General features: G+C 41.2%; 3 protein-coding genes across 5 annotated transcripts in view; 2 read left to right on the top strand and 1 right to left on the bottom strand.

Moving 5' to 3' along the window:
• The first annotated feature begins 296 nt into the window (after window positions 1–296).
• On the top strand, window positions 297–8,082 carry ube2j2 (ubiquitin-conjugating enzyme E2, J2 (UBC6 homolog, yeast)). Its single transcript, XM_051413833.1, has 7 exons — window positions 297–460; window positions 2,665–2,795; window positions 5,095–5,135; window positions 5,288–5,390; window positions 5,506–5,644; window positions 5,732–5,812; window positions 5,910–8,082. Exons 2-7 carry the CDS (start codon window positions 2,665–2,667, stop codon window positions 6,198–6,200), a joined length of 786 nt encoding a protein of 261 aa, XP_051269793.1. The 5' UTR covers window positions 297–460; the 3' UTR covers window positions 6,201–8,082.
• Window positions 8,083–8,218: 136 nt separating this feature from the next.
• LOC127371166 (RING finger protein 208) lies at window positions 8,219–10,041 on the top strand. The gene is made up of 3 exons (XM_051413834.1): window positions 8,219–8,489; window positions 8,654–9,016; window positions 9,132–10,041. Exons 2-3 carry the CDS (start codon window positions 8,655–8,657, stop codon window positions 9,220–9,222), a joined length of 453 nt encoding a protein of 150 aa, XP_051269794.1. The 5' UTR covers window positions 8,219–8,489; window position 8,654; the 3' UTR covers window positions 9,223–10,041.
• Window positions 10,042–11,094: 1,053 nt separating this feature from the next.
• hipk1b (homeodomain interacting protein kinase 1b) overlaps window positions 11,095–16,487 on the bottom strand; it is a 13,661-nt gene continuing 8,268 nt past the window's right edge. For 2 of the 3 annotated variants that reach the window (XM_051413830.1, XM_051413831.1), the window contains 6 exons: window positions 15,593–15,747; window positions 15,421–15,492; window positions 15,035–15,205; window positions 14,528–14,739; window positions 14,309–14,421; window positions 11,095–13,076 (listed from right to left, as the gene is read on the bottom strand). In XM_051413830.1, the coding sequence (XP_051269790.1) occupies window positions 12,621–13,076; window positions 14,309–14,421; window positions 14,528–14,739; window positions 15,035–15,205; window positions 15,421–15,492; window positions 15,593–15,747 (1,179 nt within the window). In that variant the 3' untranslated portion in view covers window positions 11,095–12,620. The remainder of the gene's footprint in view (window positions 13,077–14,308; window positions 14,422–14,527; window positions 14,740–15,034; window positions 15,206–15,420; window positions 15,493–15,592; window positions 15,748–16,487) is intronic. The other variant, XM_051413832.1, reaches the window with a different exon arrangement.

The following is a 16,487-nucleotide window of genomic DNA, read 5'->3' as shown; positions in this document are numbered from 1 at the left end:
TTTTCTTTTAAGCTTTGGCTAACAAATATATCAACAAGAAACGTTATGCAGCAGCACAAAGCAAGAGCGAGAGGACCTCTATGGTTGCAGAAAGGGTCCTCACAATAGACAGAGCAATGAATCTGTGGGGCCTTGGTGATTAAAACACTACAGATGTAAGTGTAGGTATAATGGCTATTTAAAAAATGTATTCAAGGCTAATAATATTTCTAAGATATTATCAGTGACTATAATCAGCCGCACTAATCCAGATCAGCCTGTTTCAGTATCGCGCTTTCTGTGTCATTTTTCAACCGCTGTGACTCAAACGAAGAAGAAAACCGGAAGCGTCGTTTCTCCTCCTGCTGGCTAAAGCTACGTTGGTGTCATCGTCTTATCGGTTTGGGGTTTGGCGACAGAAACAACAGCCGTATTTCGTGTCCAGCCACGAATACCTATTTCCACTGGGGTCTCTGGAGAGGTATGTCTGTACTAAAAGCTCTCTCGTTAGTAAATGTGAGCGGTGTAGGACTCCGCTGTCGTTAGTAACAGAACTGATCGTGCTAACGCCAGGTTAGCTAAACATTGCTGTGGCCTAGCCGTTGGTGGCTACCGTTAGCCGTTGGTGGCTACCGTTAGCGGCTACCGTTAGCCGTTGGTGGCTAACACAGACCACACAGACAGGACTTCTCACCAGCTCTACCTTACAGCAGTCTCTAAATCACCGTGTCTAGTTACCCCGCCTGGGCAGACAGCAGTGATACGCTGTGATATAAATAATACAAATTAAAGTTAAATAAAAATCCTCGGCTACATATGATGTCAGTTAGAAGTTGATCTGCTGTGTTTGTTTACAGTCCGTAGTTGAGGAGCTAACTGTCCGCTATCGAGCTAACTTATCGATCACTTCGGTTAGCCAGAGATTTAACATTAACGTAGCTTACAAAGTAGCGGATTAGTGTCAGCTAACATAGGTTGCGTTAACGCCGAGTAGCCTGCTGTCTATTAGGAAGTGATACTTCATCATTTCAACACTGACGTTGTTACAGTTCCCGTACAGCTAATAGAGGCATATTGTCAGCTGTTAGCCACATGACAGTAACCATAGGTCAGTAGGTAGTGGTGCAGCTGGCTGAGAGGGAAGTTCTCTAGAGTTCAATGGGATCAGGTGAAAAGACATTTGCATTTAAATCCGAGCCGTGTAGCTCATGCACAGTGTCAATATTACGAGTATTTTACCACTAAATAATTAGTATCTCCACTAATGTGAGATCATGTACTTTTTTTTTTTTACATGACTGCAGATAGCAAGTTTATTTTTACAGCACCGTTCAATAACAGGGTATGTCAACGTGATTTATATAGGGCATACAAAGAAATTAACACCAAATAAAAAAGAAACACAAGGCAATACTGAATTGACACATTTTTAAATTAAATCTTAAAAGATTAAAACAAAATATAGAAAAGAAATCCAAGCAAAAGTCACAGTGCAGTTCAAGTTTTATGAGAGATATGAATAAATAGCCATACATTTAAATTAATTTAGGACTTTTTACTAGCTGTATATATATATATATATATATATGTGTGTGTATGTATATATATATATATATATATATATATATATATATATATATATATATATAAAAACAGACTTAAGTTCCAGGCAAAACAGAGGATGAGCTCATAAAATATAATTGATGCTTTAATGTAGTTTAAATTACCAACCTGTGGCCTATTCAAAGCTACTGCCACCTGATTCTACAGCTAGCTGGAGCAATGATCTGAAAAACAGGTTAGCCAACAAAGAGATACAATTTATCAGTGGCAGTGAAAAACAAGCATTTATTGGTTACAGATTCTCGGATGTCAGATATTGCTGCCTGTGTATGTTTTCTATCATTGTAAATTGACTGATTTTGGGACTTTTGACTATATGTAATCTAGATAACTAGACTGGGTAATCTAGATAACCCACAGGCCTAGCTGTCGCCAGTTTTTATTGGGAACTACTGTAGGTCTGGGATCCATTATACAGCAATATTATGATAAGGTGAAACAGTATTAAGCTTTTAATTTCAACTCTATCAAGCATTCACTAATCTACATTGACAACCAGGCGACAGTACTGGTCATAAAGCTGCAGTAGTGTTTTGCAGACTTCATTTGCTGCTTCTCATTTGAAGCTTTCTGCTGGGTCACATAAGGTACAATCACATAGGTGGTACAGAATTATGGCTGGCAATTCTGTTGTTGATACATCATGATAACTGTGTAATTGTAAGAGAAATTATCTCTACAATCAAAACCTTCGTTATATTGTGTGCTTTATTTAATCTATGCATTTTGAGGTGTAACCAACAACTGTGAAGAAACAGTCTTCATAGAGTCTAAGCCTATATATGATATATGAGAGACACACACACACACACACGCACACACACACACATCATCCTGAACACTGCCATTAGTCAAAAGGAAAGAAGCTGTAAACTGGTGTAGTAAGAATGAAGAAGACTGAATTTCCAGAAAGCATAACAGTTGCCGAGTTGTTGTTGTGTGCAGTCAAGGATCGCTACACTTTGACGCAGTACCTGATAGCAATGTCACTGAGTACCAGTTACACATTTCAGTAAACCAAATCAAAATAAATTTTCCCACTTTTTTTCTCTAATTCCTCAGATGAACAACAACGGGAATAAGAGAGCTCCAACAACAGCCACTCAGCGACTCAAGCAGGATTACCTCAGGATAAAGAAAGACCCTGTGCCTTACATCTGTGCAGAACCTCTCCCCTCCAACATCCTAGAATGGTAAGGTCTCCGTCCTGGCAACGCCCACAGCCAGACATCATCACCAAGGCAATAAGTTGCATTTCAGGGCTCTAATGTTACATCCTCTGGTTCTGAAAAGCTGTCAATAAGTCGCTGTGACTATTTCACCCCCAAATAATCTGAATATTTTGTATAATGATAATAATAATAATATTAGATATTCGAGACTCATACTGATTTTAGAGGGGAAGAATTCACTGATTACTGATATGGCAGTCTGAATTGAAGAAAACAAGGGTGGTCTAATAATTTTTTCCATGACGGGGGGGTTAATACATAACCCATTGCTATTAACCTATTTGGGTTAATTGTATTGTACGCATATAACCATAACAATGGCCATAGAAAATCAAAGGCAGCATACTAGCTACCATCATATGTTAAGCTAAAGGTCAATGGTTTGGGCTACTACTTATGGTGCTAACCATTTGTCTCGTAAATCCCCCGCCCGAGTTGCTCTGACGCGAGAATGTGATGTAATTGCCTGGCTTGTACCACTTATAGCGTTCCATTTGTCTTTGGGCATTACGAGTCGGAAAGAACATGGACGCCACCAGTACAGCTGTGTTGTTATTGTTTGTGGCTCATCTAAACAAGCTCAATGTGAAATAATAACGTTTTTCTACAGAAACACTAACTTTTCAAGTAATTCCGTTATTGCAAGTCTTACATTTCAATAATATTTTTCCATTTCAGTTTAAACAAGTGCTGTGGCGTTTGTCTCGAGCCACCAGGGGCAGTGGCAGGCTAGTGTTATTGTTAGCTACATTAGCCTATTAAGCAAACCAGCTTGTAAACAAAACTTTACATTGTATTGCACGCACAGCAACACCGTGCAATGCATAAATTGGTGATCGGACTAAAGCAGCAATGTAAACAAGTGTGTAGGAGCATTTAAAATCTACATTAAAACGACCAACGTAGTACAAATACAAAGAAAATACATCTCAATATTGTATGAATTACGATTACAATTTTCCGGTTAATTCTCCTAAATTCCCCTTAATTCCCATAATTTCCCATTAATTCCCATGAAAGTTTTCCAAATTGGAATGTTTCCAAAATTCCAAGCTTATCTTTCAATGGAAAGTTGCTGGAAAGTTACCTAAAAATGTCTGCCCCTTTTCAACCCTACCTCCAACAAGACCCATGGGTGACGTCACAGAGATTTCAGCAATGTTTTATACAATCTGTGTTGGAGGGAAAAATCTCAAAGACACATACCTTAGAAACCTGGACCAAAGCCAAACTGTGTTTGGCTTTTAATATGAACTTTTTACCAGTAACCTGTAATGCAGATAAGCTGGAGTTATTTACACTTTTCTCTTGCAGGGACAATCTCTATTCCATGTTAACCTATAAAGGTTATGTGTCACTAATATCACATTCATTTACTCTTTTCCTGCTTCACTTTGTCATTTCTGTCAACAGCTGTTTGTGTATATGTTTGTTCAAATGCTAGCGACATATTAATTATACAAATACCTTCTTAACTTAGGAGTTCATTAAATATAAGGTAAAGTGTTTACGGTCACATACCGTCAAGAGGATTTTCCACCAGATGACACTGACACTCCTAAGTCACGGCATTGGTTTTCCTGGGCCTCTGTTCTGACATCTGTTGTTATTCTTATACAAATATAACCCCCTCAAGGATATTATTCTTATCTTCTTATCCATTTATATTTAACCTTGCTAACCCTTCAAAGTTTTTGTTCAGTAATTTCTCTGGAATGAGTTGAGTTTTTTTCTCTTTGTACTGTGTTTGGCTGCACTCCTATCATTGCTTTATCAGGCTAAAGAAACAAGGAAGCAAATGTTTTTTTATTTATTGTCTCTGCACACTGTTAAAACATAAAACTGAAATAAAACTATATATAGACACACACACTGTATATATACGTATTTCTATGTACTTAGAGTAAACCTGTGGTTTGGAGTCGGTATGCAGGTGTTTCTCTATTGCATAGCCTTGCATGTGATGTGAATATAACCGTGCGTCTCCTTGTGGTTCTATTTCAAGAGGCTGAGAAAATATGTTTAATCTCTATCCATGCATTACAGATAGACTGCAGATATACTTCTTTTGATTTGAAAACATACCATTGTCCTGGTATGTTGCAGAGTCTGATTCTAGGTGATTGCTAGCACATTTATGCAGGTCTGGAGGATGGAGAGTCTACCAAAAATGCTTTGTTTGGAATGTAATGCTGTTTACTTTTTTGTTGTTGTTTTGTTAAAAACTGTCACTAACAGACATCTTTGCTGTCTCCTCTAGGCACTATGTAGTCAGAGGTCCTGAAAAAACTCCATATGAAGGTAAAAACCCGCAGACCGCAAAGTCTCATTTAAGGTTGCTTCTTTTCAGTAGCATATTTTGACAAGTTCATTCCTGTCGATCTCTCTGAGCTCGAGACGGCAGCCCGTAACTGAGTCACGTTTTCTGCTTCACGCTGTCTTGTTTCTTTTAGGAGGATATTATCATGGAAAACTTATATTTCCTCGCGAATTCCCCTTTAAACCACCAAGTATCTATATGATAACACCAAATGGGAGATTTAAGTGTAATACAAGGTAAGAAAGTTTCTCACTGATGAATTGAATTAGAATTCAACATTTAAAGAGTTTTTGAAAATGACTTTGGCCACATCGCTCCTTATTAGTGTAACTTTGCTTGTTTTCTCCGCAGGTTATGTTTGTCCATCACAGACTTCCATCCAGACACGTGGAATCCTGCGTGGTCCGTCTCCACCATCCTCACGGGTCTGCTCAGCTTCATGGTGGAGAAAGGCCCCACCCTCGGCAGCATTGAGACCTCTGACTACACAGTGAGTCCAAACCGATGACGATGAATGCAGAGCACAGTGACCCGCGACGTCTCAAATATTTGATTCACATTTCTTTTGTTTTTCCAGAAAAGACAGCTGTCAGCCCAAAGCCTGGCCTTCAACCTCAAGGATAAAGTCTTCTGTGAGCTGTTTCCCGATGTAGTCGATGTACGTATGAGGCAATCTGTAACTTATTGTCTTCCTCTCTCCTCCTTCCTTTTTGTCGGCCTAGCGTTTTCTCATTTCTTTCCGTTCCCTCCACCAGGAGATGAAGCAGAAACAGAAGGCCCAGGAGGAGTTAAGCGCTCGCACTCAGCCCCTGCCCTTACCCGACGTGGTGCCCGACGGTGACCCTCAGCACGCCCACTACGGCCTCCCCGCCCTCAATGGAGGTCCCGTCCCGCTCGGGGGCGCCAACCCCGCCCCTGGCCTGCAGCAGGCCAATCGGAACCACGGACTTCTAGGTGGGGCTCTAGCCAACCTCTTTGTGATCGTAGGCTTTGCGGCGTTTGCCTACACAGTCAAGTACGTGCTGAGGAGCATAGCCCAGGAGTAAGAGGAGCCAGTGTTGTAGGGCGACGCTCCCCCCTGCAGGCGAGCCAGCTAGCGGACTCCACATTCTACAAACACACTACGTGGGGGAGGGATGTTCTGTCCTCGGTTAAACCCCTCCACGACCACCACCACCACCACAACCACCACCACCACCACCATGGACTTTGGAAGACGGGAACTCAAAGCCGACCCACCCAGGAAGGACTGAGGAGGAGAAGAAGAAGAAGAGGAGGAGGAGGAGGTGGGGGAGTGGACGGGAGTGGTAGTAGGACCGGGGGATTGGAGGGGCTTATTAAAACGGTTGTGATCCACTCTGTGCTTCAGTGGTTTATGTCAGCTGTAGGAACAAACTTGGCTCATGGGTTGTGGAAATTATGACATGCAAAACAGGTCATAGTTTGTTGCACCACGCTGGCGGCTGGTCACAAACACAAATATGCTTTACTGAGGTGAAATGAAATAAATAAAATGTCGCTCTCCTGCACTATCATGAACATTACTGATAAAAGCTTGTTTCTTTAACAGTTAAGTAGGCGTTCCCGTGCCCATCCCCTTTTACAAAATGTATTTCCCTCTGCGGTGCTCATTTATCGGATCAAATAGAACTCTCTGTGACTCGTTGCAGCACCAAAGGTTTTCAAAGTTGGGAGAAAGTGAGTGCCACAGAGACCAGTTGTAGGGTGTTCTTGATTAATCTTGTGCATTTGAAGCGTGAGCAACTTGTTTGTGGCATTGGAGCCAGTTTCTCTTTTCATAGCATTGAAGCGTCAGGTTTCATTAACCTGCAGCTGCAGTTCAAAAACCAGTTTCTCTGCCTTTTAATTTCTTGGAATTGTTGATATCCAGGTGAAATAATTAAAACACACAACACAGACATATATCATCCCCATGTAAGATTTATTTTTGCATATTTTCCTGACAGAGATCTTTTATGCTGCCTCGAGGTCCATGTGGAGCAGCGGGAAAGGGTAGCGTTTTAAGGTTTGAGGCACATCAGTGAGTAAGGCTGTCAGTGACAACAGCAAAATCACATGTAAAGAAAGGTGAAAAACAAATGCTTATAAGTCCAAAAACAGTACGCCAAAATGTGATGCAGCTCTAACCTTGTACAGGTATCAGTACTTCTGTAGCTCATCGGTACGGTCTATGTTCTGCAGCAATCTTACACCTGATGATGCAGTACCAAGTTCTCTTTTATATCTAGAGGAAAAGCATAAAAACACACACACTTGGCATATCAGTCTGTGAAAGAGCTACAGACACATGGTCAGAGTCTCAAGTCTCCCGTCAACCCATGAGCCAAGCAGTGAACCCGTTGTCTGCACAGAAGTAAATAGAGACCTGTACCTTTTTTTTTAAATTGGCTTAGCTGACCAGTATACCGCCACTCTATATAGGTCCAAGTAAGGAGACACATGAAGAGAACCAACATTTTATTTCTGTATATTATTTTCTTTTTGATAATTCTTTCTTTGTGTTTTGTTCTCTTTATTTATAGAAATGGCCTCGGCTCGTCTGTCATGGTTCTAAAGAAATGTCTAGTGTTTGCTAAGCAGGGCAGGCAAACACGCAGACAGGCCATGGCCCAGGCTCATATAATTGCTGATAATTTCCTGTTGTGCATTGCATTTAGTAAAGATGGGTCTACTGTGTATCTAATGTTTCAACAGAAAAATTGTCTGAAAGCAGAAGATTCGCCTTTCTATTGCTGTTTTCTTGGCACCATCTTTAAAAAAAAAGACACTGCTGATGATGGGAGTGGGTTTGTGTGATTATACAGCAAATGCCCAAATTTCCATGCTTCAGTTAATCTTGTGTGACATTGTATGTTTTCATAGTAAATGCAAATAAATTACCCTGCTTGGCAGGGCATTTTAGAAGAACTTCCTGTTACCTGCTTTGTGACAAAAAATACTTTAAACCTTCCATAAACAAGTTGTCGTAAAACAAGGTCAAAGTTTGATTTCCTTTCAAATAAACCTGTCATTTCACTCAAAATGAAATAAGATACCTCTCAAAGGCTATAAACAGTTGATTAGATAATGAAACCAGCCATAGAAGTCATGTGCATGTGTATGCAGCCGCTGATGCTTAGTGAGTGGAATTCCACAGAACATTTACCTGAAGGCAGCGCTTCCTTGGAACTCCGCGACACGTGATTAGATCCGTCACGTATACAGGATTTGCTGCTTTAAGAGCACGCCACAACCCACACTGCCAGCATAAGTGCTGACTCCAACCAGCAGTAACATTACCGTCGATAAAGCAGAGCACTCTATCAATTGTGGAAGTAAGTATTGTTCTAAAAAGACTGCAGATACTTTTGTATTGTAGTAATAATGGATCTTTTTGATTATTTTATTCATTTTACTACCATTTCATATTTACTATATTGAATATTTTATGCCATGTCCTTTTTCTTTACTGATTATTTTGTCATGTTATGTGCTGCAGGATGTCTTGTGAAGGGATCCATCTGCATCACCCGGTCACCATGCCTGAAAATGAAGAGCTCGAGTGTGTGGTGTGCTTCTACAAGTACTCACGCAGCCACAGGATCCCACGGGTCCTCCACTGCAACCACACCTTCTGCGCTCCCTGCCTGGAGAAACTGTGCAAGGTGGATGGCATCATCCGCACGGTCTCCTGCCCTCTGTGCCGCTGGATTACCTGCACACGGGCCAGCCTGACCCTGCCCGGGTCCTTGTGGGTCAACACAGAGATCTGGGACCAGATTGCAGAGGAGCAGCAGGGGAGGGACGACGAATCAATGGACGCTTTGTATTACATGAAGACTGGAATTGTCAAGTCAACACTGTAAGTATATCCTTCATAACAGATTATACTTCTGTAATGCACTTTCAGCACCCTCATGTATATGATGTAAAGCCTTATACTAAACAGACCTCTCTCTTTATCTGCCCCTCTTTAGCCCTTACTCAAGACAGACTGGTTTCATGTCCACACTACAGAAAATGTTCAGCTGTGTGCTGCTGCCGGGACATGAGATGGACGGCTGCTGACAGTTTAACAGCACGTGAAATTACTGCGACATCTCCCTTTCTCGTCAGGTCTGAACAGACCGACCCAGTGACTGCGATTTGCATGGCCAAGTTGCTTGTAATGGACAGACATCTCAGGTGGCCCCCACGCCTCGGTCGGCATTCTGCTCTTGGAAGAAGCGAAGGCCTGAGAGGCTTTGTGGAAGGTTCTGTAAGTGTTTAAAACTCTTTTCGTGTTGACCTGGGAGGCGGTTTTGAAAAGAGTTGCACTGATTGTAAGTTTTGATCTGTGACTTTGTTCTAAAGTATTGTTGTATAGATTTTTTTTTATCACAATAGGAATAACTGCAAAATATTAACAAATTAAATATGAAGTACTCATTCTGATTTAAAGCACATTATTCAGTGGTATGAGGGATGTTGTGTTTTGTTCTATTTTATTCCATTATTCTTAAATTATTTATATATGTATATATTAATCCTTAGATCCTTAAAGTTCATGTTAACTTTAATGCAGAATGTATTCTGATTTATTTATTTAACATAAATAAAACGCTAACTGCTGATTTGTTGACTCATCTTAGACATTTCCTGTTCAATAAGTTAAGAAACATCTGTGAAATTTAGTGTTTGAGACATGAAGAATAATGTTCTAGTAAAATAAGATGGACAGCATTTTATGTAATGTTATCTTGGTTAGTCTCCACTGTTTGTTTGTATTTAAATGTTTCTTCTACCTTTGGCTGTGTAAAGTGGGCATCCCAAAATATATGGCTGTACATTTATATTATTCATTTGATAAATGTTGAACATTGATTAAAAAGAAATGATACAAGTGCAGACTACCTTTGCTGTTGATTTGAATCAGTTCAGTTTATCCGCAGTGTGGCTATGAGAACAACAAAAAAACACACACCCGGAAGTATAAGTATAGTGTAATAGCCAGTTTATATTTTGTATATGTGTAGTTTGGCATATATTACCCTTCAGGTGGATACCCAATAGCATATCCAATAGGGTGTATTTTCTTAACACATTGAGAATCACAGGTTTTATGTTGCTCTCAATGTACAAACACAAAATAAACATAAATAAACAGGACAACAAGCTCAACAAAATATATATAAACTAAACTGAAGGTGATAAAATCTTTTATTCCTAAAACATAAACAAGTATGAACCATCATAGACAATCCCTCCCACGTGGTGCTCTCTGTAAATGTGTGTGTGAATTTTTTTATATGCACACTTAAAACTTATGTTGATGTACCCTGGAAATGGCCTGAATAGCCTTGCCAAGGTACATAAAAACTTTTATTACCTGTGCTCCTTCCAGCTACTGTACAAACAACTGCTGCTGCCACACTGAGTTACACAATCCAAAGATAAAGTAACACGCTTCTGTCATGGCAGTTTAAGTTCAGAATAATGAGGGAAATCAAAGAAAAGCATTAAAGGACCAGTGTGTAGGATTTAGTAGCATATAGCGGTGAAGTTACAGATTGCAACTAACTGAACACTGCTCGCGTCTGTATTCGTAGACCTGGGAATGAGAACAGGCTGTGTGTAAGAGAAAACTATGATGGCTGGGAAACTTGGGAAAAATTAAAAAGGCCCTATCCTAGTCCTCCCCAGTGTTTGGTTTGTCCCCTCTGGGCTACTGTAGAAACATGGTGGTTTAATATGGAAGGTGACCTGTGGTGTCTGTTTATAAAAACAGCTTATTGTAAGGTAACAAAAAACACAATTCTTATATTCAGGTGATCATACACTAATGAAAACATACCTTTGAATATTATATTATATAACAGATCCTCTTAAATGTTACATACTGGACCTTTAATTTATAGTAAAATGTTGGAAGATGTGATGAAGAATAATGAAAACAAACCATTATGAATTTGTGGTTATTTTATTGAAAACTGTGACAGTGGATTATTTGAGCTGAAACCTTTTTTCCCTGAATTAGTTCTACCAAATAGCCTCTTAACTATACTATGTTAAGATGAAATACAGTTAAATATTCAGACATTACAACACAAAACTGATGCAAACACAACAGGGAAGGATTTACTAAAAAGCTTTCATAACCCACAGAAACAATCCCGAGATTCACCACCTTTAAAAAGATGGCGGCAGGAAACAGCTCCAAGTCTGTTCTGAATTCAGACGAGACTAACAGTGCGACTGCCGTATCCACAATGTAGTAATCCATATGTGAAAAACTATTTCAACATATTCTATTCAGCCAAAACGGCCACTTCTGCACATTTCTGTGGCAGAAGGCCTAGTTGTTAACAGACTGCATTAACTAATTTTTCCATCAGTCATTGTACAGCAGAGTGGGTAGTTTGTTACAACTTCCTAGCGAGCATTTCCAAAGTGTCATGGGAAGAAAACAGGACAAAAAAATCCCACTGTTTCTCAATATAAAACAGTCAAAACTGGCCATAGGTCTGTTTTCATAATGAGAAGGTCCTACACAGTCAGGATTCACAGATAGAGAATATCGTTCAGTCCATGTGAAACTGGATTACTTTTATATTTCATGGAGAGAAAGTAAGGAAGAAGGTTAATTTCTTTTTTTTTTTTTTTTTAAACAATTTCAAACAAAAGCTTTTCATGTCACTCCTCAGGATGGTGATCCCTCTCCTCTGTACTTCATAAATTACATTCAGCACTCAGTTGATGCATGTTTTAAAAAATGTTTCTATTGCATAAGGACATGATTAATCCTGCCTAAACACTGTCACTACATTAACAGACTATCACATGTGCACTTAAATTAAACATGTATCCATCACAGTTTTTTCCACACCTCTCTCTTCTTCGACATCTTCGTGGACCTTCTTCTTCCTATCTCACACTGACAAAACATAATTTAAACATAGTAAAAAGACATTTGTGAGTAAACAGACATGGTTAAGGTACAGTCATTGTTATGTTAGGTAAAAACACGGGGGCCTCATTGGATTAGTGTGAAAACTTTGCAACAAGGCTCATAAAAACAAATTACTTGTAACTCTCTTTGTCAGCTAGCCCTTCACTAGCCTTGTGAGTCAGGCGTCTTACAGCTCGCCTAAAGTGTCGTCGCAGTTTGTGACAGGAGGATAATCTCTCTTCACACAAAACCTCAAGATAAACAGGAGTAAAATACATTTACCACAATGCCATAATTGTATTTTTAAGGGAGAAAAAAAGAAAAGATATATCAAATAATACCATAGAACGTTTCAAAAACACTAAAACAGTCCAAGAGAGCGTGTGTATGAGTGAAATACCGCCTTGGAAGTCAAAAGCAGCAAACATATAAGAGACCAACAGTTATTCTACTAGAAATACAGTTTAAATGTCCCTTTGTGATAGTATGTGGGGAAACAGATTTTTTCTTTTTCTTTGTTCAAAGTGTGTGCGGCTCCCTATAGGTAGGGGTACTGTGTGAGGCGCCTGGGGCTTAGCTGGTAGGCACTGTAAGCCTCGGCCCGGGGTGTCACACTAACGTAGGGAGAACCAGTGGCAAACTGATGCTGGTAGGCTGCGGGGAGGCCGTGCAGCAGACTGACAGAATCCTTACGACTGGCCGAGTCCCTCCTGGAGGAGGAGGATGAGGTGTATGTTGCTGCATAGGCGGAGGGGGAGTGCCCGTGGCTGCTGTGACCGCGGCCTAGGAGCTGCTCCATGGCCTGAGATGCTGAGGAGAGGGCAGTGGAGGCTGAGTAGGTGTAAAGGGTGGTGCCAGGGGCCGGGGCAGAGGCTAGGGCGGACACCTCGGGGAAGTAGTGAGAGCCGGAGACAGCCGGAGGGAACGTCTGCTGGCGACGCAAAGAGGAGTCACTGTGGGAACGCTCCTGAGAGGAAGAAACCACGGGCTGAACCTAAAAAGAAACCATCAGATATCAGCAATAACACCTTTGTTTATACATCATTCCTTCACATGGAAATAATATACATTCAATGTGCATCATTTTAGACTTATTTAACAAAATTCATCATGATGGATGAGGTATGTTTGGAAACTTTACTAAATTCAAAAGAAAACTTTGTGGGTACTGAGCAACCTGATGGGTTAGTGACATTTAAAAAGGATGAAGCAGCTATTGCTTCTACACTTTAATAGATTTCCAACCTTTTTGACAGGTGACCCTTTCTAGCCAATTCACGCATATCATAGGTTCATGAACTGTGAGCGGTTCAACATCAAAAGTTAGAAGTAGTAGTAGTAGTAGTTTCCTTCTCAGATGGCCTCAGTCCTAAAAAGCTAAAACTATTTTGCAGGAAGAAAGCAGGGATGAAAAAAAAATTAAGATTATTGTATTGAACCTTGAAGTTGGTCTCAAATCTCCGTCAGGGGCGCCCGGTTAGCTCAGTGGGTAGAGCTGGCGACCCATGTACTAAGGCTCAGTCCTTGCTGCAGCGCCCCAGGGTTTGAATCCGACCTGCGGCCCTTTGCTGCGTGTCATCCCCCCCTCTTTCTGCCCCCCTTTCCTGTCTGTCTTCAGCTGTCACTATCATAAAGGCAATAAAAAACCCCCAAAAACATTTAAAAAATTTAAAAATTTAAAAAATCTCCTTCACTAATCCACTTCAGTAGGCATCATCGTATTGGGATTGGCTAAATAAAAAGTACATAAATACTCTGTTTGTTTTAGGCCATTTACAGATTCACCTGCTATTACATTGTTTGTCCAGCAGAGAGCACTTTGGACTCAATGACCTCAAGTTTGATTTCAATTGTAAAGTTTTATGCCACAGTGAAAGATCTTTGACGCTTTAACAACCCTAGTTTAAGACTCCTTGTTGAAAATGTTCATCATATGAATCGCATTCTTTGGGAGGGACTTTTTTCAACTTACGACTTCCTGTGTTCGAGTATAGTGACAGAAATTCCAGTATAACTAATTAACCTTGGCTGCCGTGTCTATCACAGATTAAAATACTAAGGAGTTGACACCCTTTCCCATCGAGAGCGTCTGTGAATCTGCACCTGCGCCAGTTCATGCAAATATCTGTCAACAAGTCAAAACAAGGCAACAGTTTAACTGAATACAGGTGTTATTAGCAGCCAAGTCCAATCCTGAAAAACCACCACCAACAAAAGAAGCCTCACCTGGCTGAGGTTTAAGGGGTGTGACTGGCTCGGCACCAGACCATGACGCTCGATACCCTCCCCTGAACTGCAGGGCTGACGGTTGGATGATCTCTTCGGCTTTATGTAGTTCCCTGAGAATGAAAATGTAGCGAGTATTATTATAGCATACTGCTTTCACGTGCAAAATAAAATGCATTACTGATAACGCACAGACAACTGTAGATGAGTGAGTCTCACCGGTCTCCAAGCGTGGAGCACGTGCCCCTCTCTCAGACCCCTGGGTTTTGACTGAAGGTGCCACCACTGCCAGGGACTTGGCCTGGCGGGAGGACATGGTGCTGGCTGTATTTAGTGTGCGGGGGAGAGGAGTCAGGGGACTGGCTGTAGAGGAGTCCGAGTCGTGCACCGTCACACAGCTGATAACGTTGGTGCGCTGGCTCAGGCCAATGCTATGGAAACAGAGAAACAGTGTTATTTCACAGGAAAATGATGATCGGGTTATCAAAGTCTAAATAAATCAACCCAAAACAAGCCCAGTTTTTAAATCATCCTCGAGCAGAAAATATATCATGCTTATAGTAGGATAGTTCCAGGATGTAGAATTGTTTTTGAACTAGAAATATTGGACTGGCACTGTTGCATCCAAGATAAAAGAAATGAAATGCCAGTGGGAACTTTAACAATCCTGCCTCAGAAAAAAACAAACAAACCACTTAATAGTGCAGAGGAGTATTTTGTCCTCACCTGGCGGGATGGAACTTGCGCTCATCCTCTGTGTCGGTGTCACTGTGAATAGTGATGATGCTGACTGCCGGGCTGGGTGTATCGGAGATGATGATTGGCTGGGACAGCGTTGTGCTGGAGGTGGGTGGGGTCACACCGCTGCTGCTGAGTAATGATGCTGTGGATATACCCCTAGACAAAGAAATAAAAGCACACATTGAGTCGTTGAGTAAGTTGTAATAAAAATAGAAAAACCTCTTGAAAAAATATAACCATAATCTACCACATAAAAAGATACGTTTAAAAGGTTGCAGTGCAGTTGGTTGTGCTTTTGGAGATCAAACCCTGATGAGGACTCAAAAATCAAATCAAATATCAGAGGTAAAAACTGCAGGGCTCCAACCAACCTGTTTCGGTTCTCTCCACGTCTGGCTTTCACCTTCTTCCTCTCCTGCTGGGTCCTGGCTTGGGTTGTGCTCCTATTAGGGCCAAAGATCAAACAAGTTAGTGGTGCACGCTGCTAACAGAAGCCTCCCAAATGTTCCACACTGGCCCTTTAACGGTTGTTGGTTGACCCACCTCCAGCTGTGTCCCTGCTGAGTGGAAGCATCAAGTGTTTCCAGGGGTGATTCAGCAACATTAGACTGGTGCGCAGAGCTGTGGATGGCCACACCTGGGACCTGCTGCCATGATGATGGTATGAGGATCTGTTGGGTGCCAGTGGGCCAGGCCTGCTGAGAAAAAAAACACACAAACAAAAAGAACAGACGCTCACCCTTCAGTAGATGTAATATCAAGGAGCAGATATAACTGACTCAACACAAAATATTTGAGTGCTGGAATGGGTCAGACAAACTGAGCCATGCTGAGAAAATAAGGAAAACCAACTGGCCAATCTCTTCTACAGGCAAAAGCACATGGCCAGATAAGCGAGCAACCTTTCCCAAGCCATTCCCTTATTATAGCATTGCCCAGCAACAAATCCACAAGATGATATCATGCAAAACACGAACAATGAAGCACTGTAAACAGTCAGATCAGGTATAAAGACAAGTATACACAGAACCATGGAGCCTGTTAAAGAAGAAACACTGAGGAAAGAAAATTTGTTTAGTTCACTGATGCCAGACAGTCTGCTGATAAGTTGTCTTGGGAAAAGGCATGCCACATGTTCTACGGCTGAAACAAAAAGATGTGTGTCAGAGAGTTGGGCTGTTGAGCAGGGATTTTAGTGGGCTTTGTAGCTGCAATCTCCTTTGCTGAAAATAAGGAAGGACAGGACAAGAGAAGCTGCAAGCAAAGCACAGACCAACGCAGCAACACATGCGCTCCATGCCTTCAGCACACCTATGGGGAAAGACTGTGGGGGAGGGAATGAAAGCGTGTGTGAATGGTGTGGGGGAGTGGATGTCCTTTGGAGTGAAAAGAGATTGCAAATGTCAACCCTGATTTAATGTCACAAAGGGGAATTTAA

Source organism: Dicentrarchus labrax, unplaced genomic scaffold, assembly GCF_905237075.1.
Source record: "Dicentrarchus labrax unplaced genomic scaffold, dlabrax2021, whole genome shotgun sequence".
Classification (NCBI taxonomy): domain Eukaryota; kingdom Metazoa; phylum Chordata; class Actinopteri; family Moronidae; genus Dicentrarchus; species Dicentrarchus labrax.
This window is presented reverse-complemented; position numbering and strand designations above follow the sequence as displayed.

Excerpts from the sequence above, each read along its gene's own strand:
- LOC127371166 (XM_051413834.1), top strand. The coding sequence starts at position 8,655 with ATGTCTTGTGAAGGGATCCATCTGCATCACCCGGTCACCATGCCTGAA. Across the intron at positions 9,017-9,131 it reads GGAATTGTCAAGTCAACACT|CCCTTACTCAAGACAGACTG; the intron begins GTAAGTATATCC and ends GCCCCTCTTTAG.
- ube2j2 (XM_051413833.1), top strand. The coding sequence starts at position 2,665 with ATGAACAACAACGGGAATAAGAGAGCTCCAACAACAGCCACTCAGCGA. Across the intron at positions 2,796-5,094 it reads CCCTCCAACATCCTAGAATG|GCACTATGTAGTCAGAGGTC; the intron begins GTAAGGTCTCCG and ends TGTCTCCTCTAG. Across the intron at positions 5,645-5,731 it reads TTGAGACCTCTGACTACACA|AAAAGACAGCTGTCAGCCCA; the intron begins GTGAGTCCAAAC and ends TTGTTTTTCCAG.